Raw genomic sequence first — 17,294 nt, 5'->3', positions numbered from 1 at the left:
ATTAGATTGAAAGATTAATCAGACAAAAATTAAGAAGGCAATATTAACTTTTTCAAATTAAATTTGTAAGGTCGATGACATGGCAATATTTGCCAAATTGCTAGCTCAACAAGTCGTTATCTAAAGTGACGGTTTAAGGTTGTTTAAGGTTATTCTTCCATTTAAGGTTATAGCGCTTTAATTTATTTTTTTTAATTAATTATATTTTGGAAAATTTGTCAGATAACACCTTTTAAAACCAAATTGTTGTGAAAAAACACCTTATAAAATTTTTCTTGTTAAAACACACCTAATACCAGAATTTTTTTGCAAAAACACACCTTAGGGCGGTTTTAGGGGGATTGACTCGGTTTTCTGACGTTGACCATCACGTGAAGGTCATGTGTCGACACCTTCCCTTTTTTTTCCCCTTTTTTCTCCAATTACTTTCTCTCTCCTCAAGACCACCAAACCACAACCTAGACAACCCAGCCACCGACATCGACACCACCGCCTAGCCAACCCAACCACCGACACCACCATCCACCAACCTAGCCGCCATCACCAGCCACCCAAATCATTATAAACCCACCACGTACACCATACATCACCTTCCAAAACCACTAGACCCACCATGAAAACTACCTAAAAAACCCTAAGCATCTCCATAAAACACCCCTAACCACCTCATAAACAACCTCAAACATCTTGACAAAAACCCTTAACACCCTAAAACAAAATAATAGAGAGAGAAGAGGGATGGTAGTGGTTTTTTCCCCTTTCAAATCTCCAATGGAAACCCTAAACTAAGCTAAATAAAAAAACGACGAAATTAACAATCAATTTCATTAATTTTAAAAGCTTACCTGCCTCAAAATTAGGTTAATTAAGTTTCTTTGTAGCAATTTGAGCAAAAAATGGAGTTTACCCCTTCAATTGTTAGAGTTCGAAGGTTTGTTGCTAGGAAGAAAAGAGGAGAGAGAAAGTTTAATTACAGGGGAAAGGGAAAAAAATAGAAAGGAAGGGATTTTTTCAAGTGGCTGGTGATGGCGGCTAGGTTAGTGGGTGGTGGTGTCAGCAGTTGGGTTGGCTAGGCGGTGGTGTCGGCGGCTAGGTTGTGGTTTGGTGGTTTTGAGGAGAGAGAAAGTAATTGGAGAAAAAAGGGGGAAAAAGAAAGAAGGGGTGTCGGCACGTGATGGTCAACGCCGGGAAATCAAGTCAATCCCCCTAAAACCGCCCTAAGGTGTGTTCTCGCAAAAAAAAAAAATCTGATATTAGGTGTGTTTTAACAAGAAAAATTTTATAAGGTGTTTTTTCACAACAATTTGGCTTTAAAAGGTGTTATCTGACAAAATTTCCTTATATTTTAAATCTGTAGTACTATATAAAGAGAAAGAACCTTCTAATTGACAATTTTTGCTTTTTCTAAAATACCCTTCTATATTTAAAAATTACATTTTAACTAAAAATAAATACAATTAAGAATAAAACCTGTCCTATGGAAAAAAAAAAAAAAAAACATTTATCAAAAAAATCCATCTGGTAAAAAAAACAAAGAATTGATTTTGATTGATTACTTATATGCATAGGAATGAATCTTTTTTTTTTTTTTTTTGAGGAATGAATCTCTTATCTCGTATAATTTAAATCATCCCTTTAATTCATCAATATTAAAGTACTATTTTTTTTTAAAAAAACTGATTTTAGTCTATTATATGGAGAATTTTTTTGTTATAGTTTATTTTTATTTTTATTGTAAGTTAAAGCAATTACTCAAAAGAACGTATATTTTGTGAGCCAGATTAGTTTATTGTACGTAGTATTAGAAAATAAAAGTCAAAGAAAATACTAAACTAAACAAAAAAAAAAAATAGACAATGTACTGGTCAACGGAGTAAGAAAAAAACAAGATCATTTCATTTTCATAATTTCATTCCAATATTACATCATCATTCCCATCCATTACATCATACATAGAAAAAAGCTCACACAATCCTACCACACACCACAACTCTCAGTCTCTCACCCTCACCAAAAAAAAAAAAAAAAATAGCATTCTAATTACCACCACTTCACCACTAATCAAGATTAATTATTCATAGATGATGAAGAAAACCCATAATTAAGCAACCTTAACCTCAATAGTCTTAGGCTTCTTAGGTTCAGGAGGAGGCAACTTCTCAACAGAAACAGTCAACACACCATCTTGACAAACAGCACTTATCTTCTCCATATTTGCATTTTCCGGCAACACAAATTTCCTCATAAACTTCCCAATTCTCCTCTCCATTCTCAAATACTTCACCCCATCTTTCTCTTCTTCCCTCTTTCGCTCTCCACTGATCACCAGCACGTTGTCGTCCTCAACCTGAACTTTAATGTCCCCGCTCTTCAGCCCCGGCATATCGATGATGAACTGGTATGAATTTGGGTACTCCTTGACGTCAGCTGGGGTTCGCGCCATCGCACGCGCGTCACGGACGTAGGCGTTTGATGGGGCGGTTGATCCTGTGGTTGATTTGTCGGTTGCCGAGGGGGTTGTGAAGTCGTCTGCGTCGAGGAAGTGTGAGAGGGCGTGGATGATGGGGGTGTCTAAGCCTGTGAAGCGGAAATCCATCTTTCTCTTTCTTGGGAGCTGAATTTTGGTTGATTTTTGAAGTGGTTTTTTTGCTTTTGGTTGAGTTTTGATTTGATTGCAATGTGTTTGTGAAAATGCTTGACTGAATTTTTGCTGATGAATTAGAAGTTTGAAGGGGGGAATTTATATAGGGTGTAGATAGAAGTTTCTAGAGAGAGAATGGAAGAGTGTGATATTTTTCTGGGGTGTTCTTGAATGTTGGTTGTCGTGTGAGTTCCAGGTGGCATTGATTATTGAAAAGTGTCGAGAAGGTGGTAGAATGTTATGGATATGGTGTCAAAGTTTAAAGTTGGGGTTTACTAATTATGGAGTTTTCAGATAGTTTTAGAAGTTACTAGTACAATGGAGAAAAAGATAGGAAATGTACAGACCCATGTAGGCCATGGGCCATGAACCATGGACCGAATTGCAATAATCTTTGAAAACTTAAAATGAAATTGCAACTGGGGGATCAAACTAATACAACCTAAATTGGATCAATTATCGAGCATTAATCGCATTGATCTACGCATCGCCGTGTTTTAGGGCCTGTTCTCATTGACTGAGCTGAGCTGAGCTGAACTGAACTGAATATTTTTTAAGAGAAGGAAATTAGGAGCTGAACTGAGCTGAGGTGAACTGAGCTGAACTTCAATATAAGAGACCAGGCCCTTAGTCATGAATTTTTAAATTTATACAATTTTAAAAATTGTGTTTGATGCAGCTCTTAGAATTACTCTCTCTCTCTCTCTCTCTTTTTTTTATTTATTTATTTTTTATATTTTATTTTTTAAATGCAATTATGTCTGATAATTTATAGCTTATTCGATTCCAACTACTGTGAATTCAAACTGCCTTAAGTAGAGGGAAATTAAGACTCTCTCAACTAAGGTTCATGACTTCCCCAAGTCTCGAACTTGAGATCTGGGTTAAACTAACCTTCATCAAATTTTTTTTTATCAATGTACTAGTATATTATTACTCGCTCATCATTAAAGGAGAAAGAATCATTATTGAGTTTTATGCATAGTATTTAACTAAAAATTGATTTAAATACCAATTTCTATAGGATTTTGGACCTGAAATAAAATAAACTACTTCGTATATTTTTTTACTTAGAGAGTGGGCGGTTCTCTCTAGTTTGGTCTCAGGTTAATCGAGTCTAATTTTCTACACCAAACTGATTATTGATCGATGCTATTGACGTCCAATACAATAAAAGGTTAAATTTGGCATTATTCTGTTTACTTTGAAAATATTTATTCTATTTTGACAATTTTTACTTGTATAGTACTTCCTTTGTTCTTTTTAGGCAATAGGGGGATTAATATAATTAATAGCTTATTAGTCTTGTGTAATGCACATTTATATGAATTAAATATTTTTATTTGTAATTTAAATACTTGTTATAGCAAATGGATGAGGAAGTAGCATGTGTTTAGTTATGATATCAACTTTTAATTTAGAATAGTTATAAGTGCTTCCCAAAATACAATTACATAAACAAGTGAAATATATAATTTATTGATATATTGCAGAATAAGGGCTCGTTTACTTCAGATTATTTTCAGTTCAATTCCAATAAGTTTAGTTAAGTTCAACTTAGTTTTTAATTTCCTTCTCTCATAAAATATTCAGTTCAGTTCAGTTCAGTTCAGTTCAGCTCCAATCAGTTCAGTTCAGTCCACTTCACTCAATCAGAATAGGCCATAATTGTCATATTAGTGGATTAAAAGTGCAAAACCATGAATTAATAGAGAAAACACAAGGTGTATAATATATACCATCAAACCATGGTTGAAACTTGATTAGTGCAACATACTACAAAGTTTAGTTGACAAAAACTCAAATCCAAATGAACACAAGAACAACATACGTTATTTGTGACTTTAAAGTTACAACAAACTCCTCATCTTCCATAAAAAAACATTCATCAAACATAATTTTTCAAATTAATATATCTTAATTAATTAAGCACCTTTAACTTCAATAGTCTTAGGAACCTTAGGCTTAGGAGGAGGCACCTTCTCAACTGTAACAGTCAACACACCATCTTGACAAACTGCACTAATTTTCTCCAAATTTGCATTTTCAGGCAACTCAAACTTCCTCATAAACTTCCCTATCCTCCTTTCCATCTTCACATACTTCACTCCTTCCTTCTCATCCTTCTCTTTATCCCTCCTCCTCTCGCCGCTCACCAAGAGCACATTGTCATCCTCTAGCTGCACCTTTACCTCTGAGGGCTTAACCCCGGGCATGTCAACAATGTACTGGTATGCATTAGGTAGGTCTTTGATGTCGGCTGGGGTACGTGCCATGGCCTTGGTGTCACGTACGTATACTCGAGAAGGGTTGTTGGGTTGTTGCTTGGTGTCGGATACTTCATCTGTGAATTGGTCTAGCATGTCTTGGATGTTGTTGAGGAAGATGTTGTCGACGAATCCAGGAAATCTCACGTCCATTTTGTTTCTTTTTGTTGTTGTGAAAGAATTAGACTAAGCAAAGATGAATGTAACTATATTTGTAAGAGAGTTTTGTTGTTTGTTGTGTTTTTTTTTTTGGGTTGTTTGAAGGGAGTTTTGGGTTTTGGTTTTATAAGAGGGAAAAGAGAAAATTTTGAGAGAGTTCTAGTGATGTTTGGTGAGTAAAATGGAAGCAATGTTTCGAGAAAATGATTTATTTATTTAACTTCTAGAATTGGTTTTTTAAAAAAGGAAGAATTCCTCGAATGATCAAGCAAAACATGTACAGTTTTTTAATTGATTGTTTATTTTTAACAAGAAGAAATTCTTATTATTGTAAATGAGGAACAATCAATCAATAAAGTAAAAGAATTAAGGCACAAATATTGGTATTGGCCTCACAAATCAAATTCGAACGTAATTAGTTGTTACAATAATGGTAAAAGGTGACAACTTTTTCCGAACATTCATTAGTAATGTTATAATTGACTTTATTTGTGAACAAAGTGAATGATTAGAAATTCAGAGTAATTCATAAACTGACAAGAACCTGCTAGTTCTGGAACTATTTCGCATTATTTGGTCAATTGTATCATTTCTTCTAAGAAGTTACAAATAAAATTGATGTAATTGTCTAAAACAAATGAACACCAAATACATTTAACAATGAAATTATAAGAAAAACTCTGTATAATATCCTAGATAATTTAAATGAACTAGTTTACAAACTTTGATTTATTAGTAGTAGGAGGAGCAGCAGCTGCTGTTGCAGCAACTGCAATGGGGCTCCTAACAAAGTGATTTCCATCTGACCATATCAACTCTCCGAAAACGTACCCTGCAGGCAAGCCACCAGCTTGAGCTTTTAAGGTCACCTTATAACTCTTCTCTTCTCCAGCTTTTGTGAACTGCAAAGACTTCGGTTCCACAGTGACCTCAACGCCGTTTGGTTGGGTCACACGAGCTTCATAAGTCGAGGCCTCTGCCACATTCTTAACTGTTCGAGTGACAGTGACTGAGCCAGAAAGTTTAGGCACTGTGATTGAAGGGTAGTTGAAGTTCAATAGGCCACTACTTGTAGTGTTTGATGCTTGACATTTGTAGGAAGGATCGAAGGACTGAAGCATGGTTTGGTTATATCCAAGAGAGCAAAGGAACTCTAAATAATCGCGTGTGGTTAAGTCATAGACTAGCCCTGGATCCATGGCACGGTTTGGTCTAACATGTCCTGCTCCATAGGCAAATGGGTCGGCTGTAGTGAAAGATGCATCCAGCATTGGCTTCTCTGTGTTATCTCTGACTCTAGCTGCAACAACATAAAATGTAAAAGTCATATATTATTTAGATTTTGTCTAGAAATGTTTCATATGCTAATGACTTCAATTCGAACAATAAGTAGATCAGAAAAAGAGTTGCAGGGTTACCAGTAGTCATTATAGCAGATCTTATTGCGGCAGGGCTCCATGTAGGGTACAGAGTCTTGAGAAGGCCAGCAACCCCAGATATATGAGGGCAAGACATAGAAGTACCCGAGTCTAACATGAAGGAAACTCTGCGCTTATCCCATGGTTCTTCTGTTGGACTTACTGCTCCAGAGTATGCAGCTAAGACATTCACTCCTGGTGCTGTGATATCAGGCTGCAGAGCACAAGAACATCATTACTTCACTTGACACTTCAATTTGTATAAAAAACATGGAATATTTATATCAAATGCAGTATGACACTAAAAACTCGTGTCATTGTTACTTTGTTAGACATTAATACTCGAGTCCAAGTAACATATCAACCAAACATAAAAGCCGAGGAATTAAAGTGCCACAACTTACTTTTAAAATCTCAGGTGTAACAGGATTTGGACCTCTGGATGAAAATGCAGCCATACAAGGAGCTGGCTTGGTACCTAGCACAACTGCTGGATGAGTGATGTAACCATAAGGCTCACTGTCAACAAAAATTTTCATTATTTCAAAAAAAAAAAAAAAAACAAAAATTTTCATTTCAGATTAACAAAAGAAATAAATTCCACGATTTTAAGATATATAAGCAAAAAGAAATTTGTGAACAAACTGAACAACAGTTATACACATACGCCGTGGAATTGATATAGGCCAGAACAGCAGCCCCATCTGTATAGGTTAGTTGTGTTGCTGGAAGGACATGAAGGTCAGCTATTATCTCATTGCCGCTATCTTTGTCGTTGCAAAGGATCATCCCTACAGCTCCTGCAAGTAATGCTTGTACACCTTTCTCCACTCTTGCATTACCACCACGAAGACATGCCACGATTTTCCCCTGTGCTTTAGTTTTATCCAATGTGCCTGCCAGGCAGAGCATACTGCAGAAACAGACTAATATCAGGTTTGCAACATATCACAGTCAGAACAAGCTTTGATGGTAAAGAAAGGGATAAATTACGCGTCTGCAGCAGATGCATTGGCAGTTTTCGCCTGAGCACCAGATATGAGTGGATAAAGCTTGTCATCTGCCAAAGGCTTTGATAAGCTCGAACCCTGAACACAGCATAAAACTTTCAGATTAACAGACTATCTTCTAAGATCATAAGACTGTTAGATGCAGACTGATACCTTAAATCTCTGCCCATTTCGAAGCTCAGCAAAAGCTTGAAACTCCCTATCCATAGTACTTGCACCAACAGTAACAATCCATGGTGCAACATTCGCAACAGATGCCACTTCAGGTCCAGAATTGCCAGCAGAACAGACCACGACGATACCACTTTGAATAGCATGAAAGGATCCAATGGCGATTGCATCACTAAAATAATCTCCAGCTTCTCCACCAACCGAGATAGACAGGACATCAACACCATCATGAATAGCCATATCAAAGCCTGCTAGTAAATCAGCATCGTAGCAGTTACCCCAGCAGATCTTGTAAGCAGCTACTCGCGCCTTTGGTGATCCACCTTTAGCTGTTCCGTTGACTAATCCTAACACAGATGCTCCTGGAACAAAGTTGCCACCAGCAGTTGACAGTGTGTGAGTTCCGTGGCCAGCGACATCACGTGGAGACCTTATTGCTTCCGTGACATTTCCACCAGCAGCAATGAATCCTCTGTTGAAGTACCTTGCTCCAATAAGCTTCCTACAAGATGATCAATAATACACAATTAGTACTTCATACGTCCTAACCCTTAGAGGAGAATATTTTGCGTGTATTTTCTATCAAAATGTGTACAATAATAGAAATGTAACAGAACCTATTGCAACGGACACCGCCATTCTCACTGTCACAGCCACCTTTCCATCTAGAAGGAACAGGTCCATATCCTTCATCACTAAAGCTCTTTGATTCAGGCCAAACCCCTATTCATCATTTGGAAGAGAGAATTAAGTAAGTTTGTAAGAAAACTCATGAAATTCTTTTCAACCATAATTTGATGTTACAATGTGCTTCAAATTTTATGACATGATTTTAAATTTATAATTGTAACAGTTGTAGTTTCATGCAGGGTACAATGTTCATATGTTACAATGTTCTTTTTTGTCAACCCATAAATTTGGGTCATTGACTATTGCTATATTTAACAATCAACACATTGAATACTAAACCAACAATATTTATATTATACTGGTAACATTTAACACTTTTTAATATTTATGTTCCTACACACTAAGACGAATCAAATAACATATCAATTGTATGTGTAGCCTTTACCCGATAGAATGAATGATAAACACAAATGAGTTTAAGGAAATACCGGTGTCAAGGTTAGCAATGATAGTATCTTCCCCAAATCTAGCCTTTTTCCACGCCGAATCCGAAGGAATTACACCATTGTTTACAAGCAACATAAAATCCCAAGACCTTGTTGTTTGTAATTTCCTCGCTCTATTCGGGAACACAGAAACAACTCCTGGGTGTTCTGATTCATTTTCAAAACAACAAAATTAATTAAACCAATGTCAATCTTAAAAATTAAACATATTATAACCTTATTACGGAGTACTTTTTAACTTGCTTGTCAAAATTATTTATTCTTTGTTACCACATAATAAAATGAAGCTCAATATAAAGCGTTGTATACTAGTATATATGTTTAAGTTTTACTAGAAATGTAGGAAAATTTATCATTGAGAATTCGTGATACATTTCCCATTTTAATTGTATGATTGTGTTAAGGAAAATAAAGGAAAGCATTAAGGGGGTGTTTGGTTCGCGGATTATAGGTATTAGATATGGATTTAGAATGACCAAAACCCATACCATATGTTTGGTTGTCAAAAATATGATTTTGTTACCATATGATTATGTTTTGTAATTATATATACTACCTCCGTTAATTATTATGTGCAACTTTGGGGTATTATTTGTGAGATACAAAATATTCCAAAGTTGCACATAATAATTAACGAAGGTAGTAGCTGAATTGAATATGATAATCAACATTAATTTGTAATCTCTACAGTAGTAAAAATAAATACTTCATCTGTTCCATACTATACTTTTGATTGCATATTCAGTACACATTTTAGAGCATTAAGAATTATCAATGTGAGATGCATGAACCTAGCATGACTCAATTGTAATTTAGGCTATTTATTAAAAATGAAATTAAAAATTAGATTGAAGCATGAAAAAATCAAATTATTACTTGCAATCTCTGCTGCTTGCTCATCATCAAGAATTGCCGCAAAACCATTAATATTCATTTGGTATGAGTAAAATATTGCTTCCTTTGCCTTGTCTTGACTATATAGCACATTTTTTTTTCAATTAAAAAAAAATACAATATTTTGGTAATCCAATAAATTAAAATCAAAGCACAATTAAGTTATAATTTAATATAACATTTTTGTAATTCGAAGACAAAACAGTATATAAAATCAAATTATACAATTATTATAAATTATAAAATTTATGATCGATTAATTACCTTCCAACAAATGAAGCCAAAAAATTATGATGAGAATTCTCTACCAATTCCAAATCTTGTTGTGTAACGTCTGGACCATGAGTATGTGCTCCCATATACACGACATAAGACTAAATTCAACCATTAAAAAAAATAAATCAATAACAATAACAATAACAATAATACTCGTATAGTATCATATTCGTATCCATATCAAAAATTAAAATGTACCAACTTTACGTGCCTGTTTCGCCGCAAAAGCGGAATTATTAAAAATTGAAAAGAGGATGAACAAGAGACACATTTTCATCGTGTTCCTTGAACACGGGATTGACTCCATTGCTTGTTTAGGCTTGATTATGGGCAATAAGCCGTGAATTTAAGTTTAAAAATCTATTAATTTTATGAATGAATGTGGTGAGCTTATATATAGAGATTAATGTATGTTTTGAGATTCTAATAAAAGTTGTAAAAGATAGAAATGATACACAGGATATAATTAGTCAATGTGATTTGATAATTTTGTCAAAGTATTTAAGGATTCTTAATGTAGTCAATCTTTGATTGATATCAATGAGGTGTCACAGTCTAATAATAATTATTCATATCACTTCTATGGGCTGGCCTAGTATATATGGTACAGTTTATTATTTCTTCCAAAATATGTACTCTATTCATTATTTTTAAATAGATCATCAAGCTTCCGTCAAAAAAAAAAAAAAGATCATCAAGCTAAGTTTAATTTAGTGGAAAGAAGAGCATCTTTTAATCCTGAGATTAGAGGTTCAATCCTCACAAGAGATAATTAGGGGGTGGAATTCCCTTACCCAGTGGCGGATCCAGGATTTTACGAGTGTTAGGTCACCATTACCCATCGACCGCAAACCAATCATAATTAATGCATAAATATTCTAAAAGTTAGTAAAAAAAAAAAAAAAGGCATTTCAAAGATATTAAATATCTTATGGGGGAGGAGAAGGATTTGTAATGAATAATGACAAGTCACTAATGAAACTGCCCCCCTTGGGTATCAAACCCATGATCTTTGACAAGAATTACAATGCCTCCCACCACTACAACGCTAAGCACTTATATATATATATTGTCAATGATGTCGAAGGAGAATTCACGTGTTAGAGGGAAGATCCTGAACTCCTCCCTAAATTACATGAATATTGTTTCAATGTTAACCCGCCTGCAAGTGTGATTAGGGCGGTCCAGAAAGAGTGACAGACAAGGGGAGAAAAAATATCCCTCAAGATAATGTGATTTCCATTCAAATATCGGGCACATTACAAATGAATGCATGACACTCAAAAAGGAAGTCGCTTACCTGTTGAAGAAAAGATGCCTCAAGGAACTCATGACAGACAGGTCCAAAGCTCCAGGTAGAGAAAGAGATTCCAACCCAGCTATTTGACAATATGCGTGTTGGGTTTCTTAGTTTGGGCTAATTTTTTGGACTAAAACTGCTAGAATTAATGTCGTGGGTTGCTTCCAAGCTATGCTAGCTATTGTTTTTAGGTATAGCGTTGTTGGAATGTCGACTTTGGTGGCCAGTGGAGGGGTATTAGGTGAGGTGAGAGATGGTTTTGGGTCGAAAGTGCATTGAGAAATTGCGAAGGAGTGAAGACTTGTACTTTGTTGGTTTTAGGGATACGTGAGGGCGCCTTTTGACCCGTTCGATGCACGGGTTCTTACCTAGGTTATTTCATATGTAGGTATGTATTTCAATAGTTGAAACTTTTGATATGAAATACGAACTAATTGTTTCATTGCTAAAACTTTAAAGGAAAAAAAAAGGATGAGGGTAGAACTGTAGAAAAAGATAATGGAATTAGTTACATATGTATACATAAAAATTGTAGGATATAAAATGGCATATTGGTTTAATTTATATTTTAAGTCTAGGAATTGAAAAGACAATTTTATTATTTTAATCAAGAATCCTAAGCCTACCAACTTTCCTAATTAATAGGAACAAATTTTGACCATTACTCAACACCCCCTTTGAGTCAAAATCACATACACCCAACATTGATCTGAAAAAAAAGATGCTTGGCAGGGGAAAGAGATTTTGTAAATATATCTACAACTTGCTCATTTGTGCCACAAAAAGTGTACTTGATCTTTCCATCATTTACTAGCTGCCGAATGAAGTGGTGATGAGTATCCATGTGCTTGGTTCTACCATGAAAACAAGGATTTTTAGCCAATGCTATTGCTGATTTGTTGTCACAGTATACCTCTGTTGCTTCATTTTGCTCAAAATTGAAGTCTGCAAGTATTTCTTTGAGCCAAATAGCTTGCCTTGCTGTTACAGATGCTGCTATATACTCTGCTTCACAGGTTGAGAGAGCTACAGTTTCCTGCTTCTTAGAACTCCAAGTCACCATTGTTGAACCAGAACTAAAACAGTTGCCAGAAGTGCTTTTTCGATCATCCAAACTTCCTGCCCAATCGTTGTCAGTGTACCCGACCAGCTTGCAACTTGACACCTTCGAATACAAAAGACCAAATCTGAATGTTCCAGCTACATAGCGTAGTATTCTCTTGGCTGCACCAAGATGTTGCCTTGTTGGGCTATGCATATACCTCGATATGACACTCACAGCAAAATAGATGTCGGGTCGAGTGTGTGTTAAGTAATTTAGACCCCCAACTAAGCTCATGAAATACGTCGGGTCTGCATTCTTAGTTCCATCTTCACGCTGCAGCTTTTCATTTGTATTCATAGGAGCTGCTGCCTCTTCACAACAACCCATATTGAATTTTTTTAACAAGTCAGTATCATACTTTTCTTGGCTGACAGATATACCTTCCTCACTCTGCTTAACTTCAAGACCCAAAAAATATCGAAGAAGGCCTAAATCAGTCATCTTAAAGTTGGTCATCATGCATGCTTGACTTGAACTCAGCAACTAATGACTCACATGAACCCATGTAAATCATATCATCAACATATAAGCACATCACAAGAAATTCTCCATTGCTTTGCCTCTTTAAGTAAAGAGTAGGTTCATTTTCACTTCTAGTGAACTCACTTTCATAGAAAAATGCATCAATTCTACTATACCAAGCATGAGGTGCTTGCTTTAGCCCGTACAATGCTTTCCTCAACCTGAAAAATTTATCTTCATTGCCATTCAAAACTAAGACTTCTGGTTGTGAGACATAAACTTCCTCTTCTAGTGTACCATTTAAGAAGGCAGATTTAACATCAAATTGGTACACAGGAAGTTGAAGTTGAGCAGCTAAAGCCAAGAATATCCTTATAGTTTCAAATCGAGCAACTAGAGAATAAGTTTCATCAAAATCGATACCTGGCATATGTGAGTACCCTTTGGCAATGAGTCGAGCCTTTCTTTTCTGGATGCTTCCGTCAGCATTATACTTCTTCGTACGGAACACCCATTTAAAACCCACTATGTTCTTGTCCTTGGGGGCATCAACTAACTCCCAAGTTGCATTCCTATCAATGGCCTGCAACTCTTCAATCATAGCATTCCGCCACTCTGGTACAGCAACTGCTTCTTCAAAGCTGGTTGGGTCAGAGACATATAAAGCAAAGCTACAGGAATTGTAAACTTCCTGTAAATCTCGAAACTTTCTTGGAGGAGTTTCACTGCTGCTGCTGGAATTTGAAGGTGTTGGAGATGCATTGTTACTGCCTGTAGGTGTAGAAGGAGGTGTGCTTGACGGAGATGAATTTGGAGTTATTGGAGGTGTTGCATCAGTCTGCTCAGCATCATCAAAATCTGCAGGAAAATGATCACCTGAACTTTTCTTTTCTTCATCCTCCCAACTATCTTCTTCATCAAATACAACATTTCTACTAATAATAACTTTGCCACTAATTGGGTTATATAAACGATATGCTTTGGAATGATGAGAATAGCCAATGAAAATACATTTATCAGATTTTTTATCAAGTTTAGAATGAAGATTAACCAAAGCATATGCTACAAAACCAAAGACTTTTAAGTGGCTTACCCGGGGATTTCTGGATCTCCATGCTTCAAAAGATGTTTGATTAAGAACAACCCGAGTTGGAGAAATGTTGAGAAGATACATCGCTGTTGCAACTGCTTCACACAAAAATCTGTTTGAGAGCCCTTTTGCCTTCAACATACTTCTGGCCATTTCCACCACTATACGATTTTTTCGCTCTGCGACTCCATTTTGCTCGGGTGAGTATGAAGCAGTGAGATCTATGTTTATGCCATGCTCATCACAGTATGCATTGAACTCATCAGACACAAATTCACCTCCCTTATCAGTTCGAAGAGTAATTATGCGCCTACCACTTTTATTCTCAGCCAAGGCCTTGAATTTCTTAAAGCTCTCAAAGGCTTCAGATTTGAGCTTTAAAAAATAGACCCAAATCATGCATGTATAATCATCAGTAAACAATAGAAAATAACGACTTCCGCCTAATGACTCGGTTTTCATAGGCCCACAAAGATCTGCATGCACAAGTTCAAGACCAACAGAGGCTCTCCATGCTTTCCCAACTGGAAAAGAGGTTTTACTATGATTTCCATACACACATCCTTCACAAAAATTAAGCTCTCCAATTTTTGGAAGACCAACCACCATATCTTTCTGACTCAAAAGTCGATCTCAACCCTCTTATATTCAAATGTCCATATCTTAAATGCCATAATTCAGACTCATTTTTTCCTTTGACAACTAATGCTTTAGATGACAGAGCATTAGACACGTCAAGAGGGAACATTCTATTTTTAGTCATATGAACATTTGCAATATAGTGGCAGATTTTTTATCAATTACAACACACACATCATCATCAAATTCAATCTTGTATCCACTGCTCATCAATTGCCCTATACTTAACAAATTATGGGCTAAGTTAGGCACAAATTGTACATCAGTGAATAGTTTAACATCACCTTGTGTGGTTTTGATGCCAATTGTGCCTAGAGCTGTCAATTCGGGTAAACGGGTCGGGTTTGGATCGGGTTAGTGTGGGTTGGGTCATCTCGGGTCGGGTCAATATGGGTTAATATCGTAACATATGTGGGTCGGGTTCGGGTTGGGTCATGCTTGAGTTGGGTCACGTCGGTTCATACATCTTTTCGGGTTTGGGTCGGGTCAATAAAAGGTCGGGTTACATTCAGGTCGGGTGAAAAATAAGTCGGGTTAAATTCGGGTTTTTACAGATTTAAACGAGTTAGGGTCGTTATCGGGTTCGTGTCGGGTTCGGTTCAGGTCAATAATTTACGGGTTACATTCAGGTCGGGTCATTCTCGGGTTTAAGTCGGGTTTGGTTCAAGTCAATAATTTGCGGGTTATAATCAAGTCGGGTCCTTCTCGGGTTCGAGTCGGGTTCGGTTCAAGTTAATAATTTACGGGTTATAATTAGGTTGGGTCATTTCCAAGTCGGGTCATTGGAACGACTAGACATTATGTAATTAAGTGAAATATTGAAGGAATAAAGTTAGGATTCAATTTCCGTTCGAATACTAACATGAGATAACGACCTATACATATTGATTCAATAAGAAGTCAGATCAATAACAAGTTGGGTTGAATTTGGGTCGGGTTAATAACAAGTCGGGTTGATTTCAAGTTGGGTTGAAATTTGAGTCGGGTTAGTAACAGGTCGGGTTAAATTCGGGTCGAGTTAGTAACAGGTCGGGTTGAATTCGGGTTTTGACGGGTTAAAACGGGTTTGGGTCATTCTCGGGTTCGATTCATGTCAATAATTTACGGGTTTTATTCGGGTTGGGTCGTCTCTAGGTCGGTTCATGTTCGGGTTTGGGTCTCAAATACTCGGGTCAACTCGGGTCTAGGGTTGGTTTCAGGTTGGGTTAGGGTCACCATTTTTTTCGGGTTCAGACGGGTCGGTTAATAATCGGGTTAGGGTCAGTATTTCGGGTCGGGTCAGCTTTTGACAGCTCTAATTTGTTCCTCTGCCATCAACATGCATTTTTTTTATCATCTCCAAGTCTCACCACGCCTTTTTTTGACTCATCAAGATCTCTGAATAATTCCTTTGCCCTGGACATATGATTAGAGCATCCACTGTCAAGGAATCATACATCGTTGCATTTTTTAGTGCACGCAGAAGGTGAGTGCGCCACGAACAATTTGCTCTCGTAATTGTCATCATCTACCTATTTTGTAAAGTTTGCTTGCCTATGTTCAACTTTCTGCTTTGACCAACATTCAGCCTCCTTGTGCCCATATTTTTTGCAATACCGACATTCTCCAGAAAATTGGACTCGGCCTTTACCACGCCCGGAACCATTATCGCGACCTCTACCTCGGCCTCGGAAACCACCTCTGCCTCTTCCACGGTTTCCAGAAGTTTCCATCTTCCCCTTAAAGGAAGACTCACCCCTAGCCTGAAATGCTTTCTCTCACTCTTAACATTACCTTTTTTCATCCTACTTTCATGAGCTAAAAGAGAGCCTATTAATTCATCAAAGGTAAAATAGGATAAATCCTTTGATTCTTCAATTGCTGGAACAATATTATTCCATTCATCATTCAAACTCCTCAACACCTTACTTACAATGGTTTCATTGCTGATTTTTTCACCATACGATCTCATCCAACTTACAATTTCAGTCACTCTAGACAAGTAGTATTGAATAGACTCCTTGTCTCCCATGGATAAATCAGAAAATTCACCATGTAGAGTTTGCAATTGTACCTTAATTACTCTCTGATCATCCAAGTACTCTTGCTTGAGTGTCTCCCATGCTTCATGTGCACTAGTGGCTGCTGTAGTTCGGGGAAAGATGCTATCATCCAACGTCGATTGGATAAAGAACAACGCCTTAACATCTTTCTTGCGGTTCTCCTTCAATTGTGCGTCTGGAACAGCTGGTGCCGGGTTTGGTTCATCATACCCATTCTCCCCTAAATCCCATAGTGTAGGGAATATTTCAAGCATTACCCCTAGCTTGAACCCCACTGTGATCATACACTAAAGTACGGTGGCGTCCAAAGGGAAAAAAGATAGAGCAAAAGAATCGCCAACAAGTTTTAGGAACTTGTAAACCGTTCACGAGGTGAAGGTTACACCCCTTAACAATCCAAGAGATCGTTAACTCCAATAGGTCTGGAATCATGACTGGTAGTTCGGGGATGAAGGTACAAATCCAACCTAAAAGAGATTGAACCTGCCCTAATAATAGGCCTCTACTTTATTCTGATCGTATTCATGTGCGCTTTCTGACTAACATGCAATCAATAGGTTAAACCCTAAACCTGTTTATCTATGTTGGTTGAATATTAATGCATAAATAAAACTATTATTGGCGATCACTTGAATTATAAACATATTAACCCTAAACAAGATTATTAATTATCTTATTAAGCGT

At 36.7% G+C, this 17,294-nt stretch overlaps 3 protein-coding genes across 3 annotated transcripts; all 3 read right to left on the bottom strand.

Annotated features, from left to right (window-relative positions):
- Window positions 1–1,874: 1,874 nt before the first annotated feature.
- Window positions 1,875–2,683, bottom strand: LOC145556322 (17.3 kDa class II heat shock protein-like). Its single transcript, XM_081617973.1, has one exon. It carries the CDS (start codon window positions 2,594–2,596, stop codon window positions 2,102–2,104), a length of 495 nt encoding a protein of 164 aa, XP_081474099.1. The 5' UTR covers window positions 2,597–2,683; the 3' UTR covers window positions 1,875–2,101.
- Window positions 2,684–4,375: 1,692 nt separating this feature from the next.
- On the bottom strand, window positions 4,376–5,115 carry LOC145556321 (17.1 kDa class II heat shock protein-like). Its single transcript, XM_081617972.1, has one exon. It carries the CDS (start codon window positions 5,059–5,061, stop codon window positions 4,567–4,569), a length of 495 nt encoding a protein of 164 aa, XP_081474098.1. The 5' UTR covers window positions 5,062–5,115; the 3' UTR covers window positions 4,376–4,566.
- Window positions 5,116–5,777: 662 nt separating this feature from the next.
- Window positions 5,778–10,279, bottom strand: LOC145555363 (subtilisin-like protease SBT5.4). Its single transcript, XM_081617109.1, has 11 exons — window positions 10,184–10,279; window positions 9,961–10,070; window positions 9,679–9,776; window positions 8,785–8,949; window positions 8,284–8,389; window positions 7,649–8,168; window positions 7,479–7,573; window positions 7,153–7,398; window positions 6,890–7,004; window positions 6,486–6,699; window positions 5,778–6,367 (listed from the first exon to the last, which is right to left on the bottom strand). The coding sequence occupies exons 1-11, from the start codon at window positions 10,277–10,279 to the stop codon at window positions 5,778–5,780; spliced, it is 2,355 nt and encodes a 784-aa protein (XP_081473235.1).
- Between the last annotated feature and the right edge of the window lie 7,015 nt (window positions 10,280–17,294).

This window comes from Chenopodium album, chromosome 8 (assembly GCF_948465745.1).
Source record: "Chenopodium album chromosome 8, dcCheAlbu1.1, whole genome shotgun sequence".
NCBI lineage: Eukaryota > Viridiplantae > Streptophyta > Magnoliopsida > Caryophyllales > Amaranthaceae > Chenopodium > Chenopodium album.
Note: the sequence above shows the minus strand (reverse complement) of the source record. Positions and strands in the feature narration are given on the sequence as shown.

Excerpts from the sequence above, each read along its gene's own strand:
- LOC145556322 (XM_081617973.1), bottom strand. The coding sequence starts at position 2,596 with ATGGATTTCCGCTTCACAGGCTTAGACACCCCCATCATCCACGCCCTC.
- LOC145556321 (XM_081617972.1), bottom strand. The coding sequence starts at position 5,061 with ATGGACGTGAGATTTCCTGGATTCGTCGACAACATCTTCCTCAACAAC.
- LOC145555363 (XM_081617109.1), bottom strand. The coding sequence starts at position 10,279 with ATGGAGTCAATCCCGTGTTCAAGGAACACGATGAAAATGTGTCTCTTG. Across the intron at positions 9,777-9,960 it reads TTGGCTTCATTTGTTGGAAG|TCAAGACAAGGCAAAGGAAG; the intron begins GTAATTAATCGA and ends TGTGCTATATAG. Across the intron at positions 8,390-8,784 it reads CATTGCTAACCTTGACACCG|GGGTTTGGCCTGAATCAAAG; the intron begins GTATTTCCTTAA and ends AATGATGAATAG.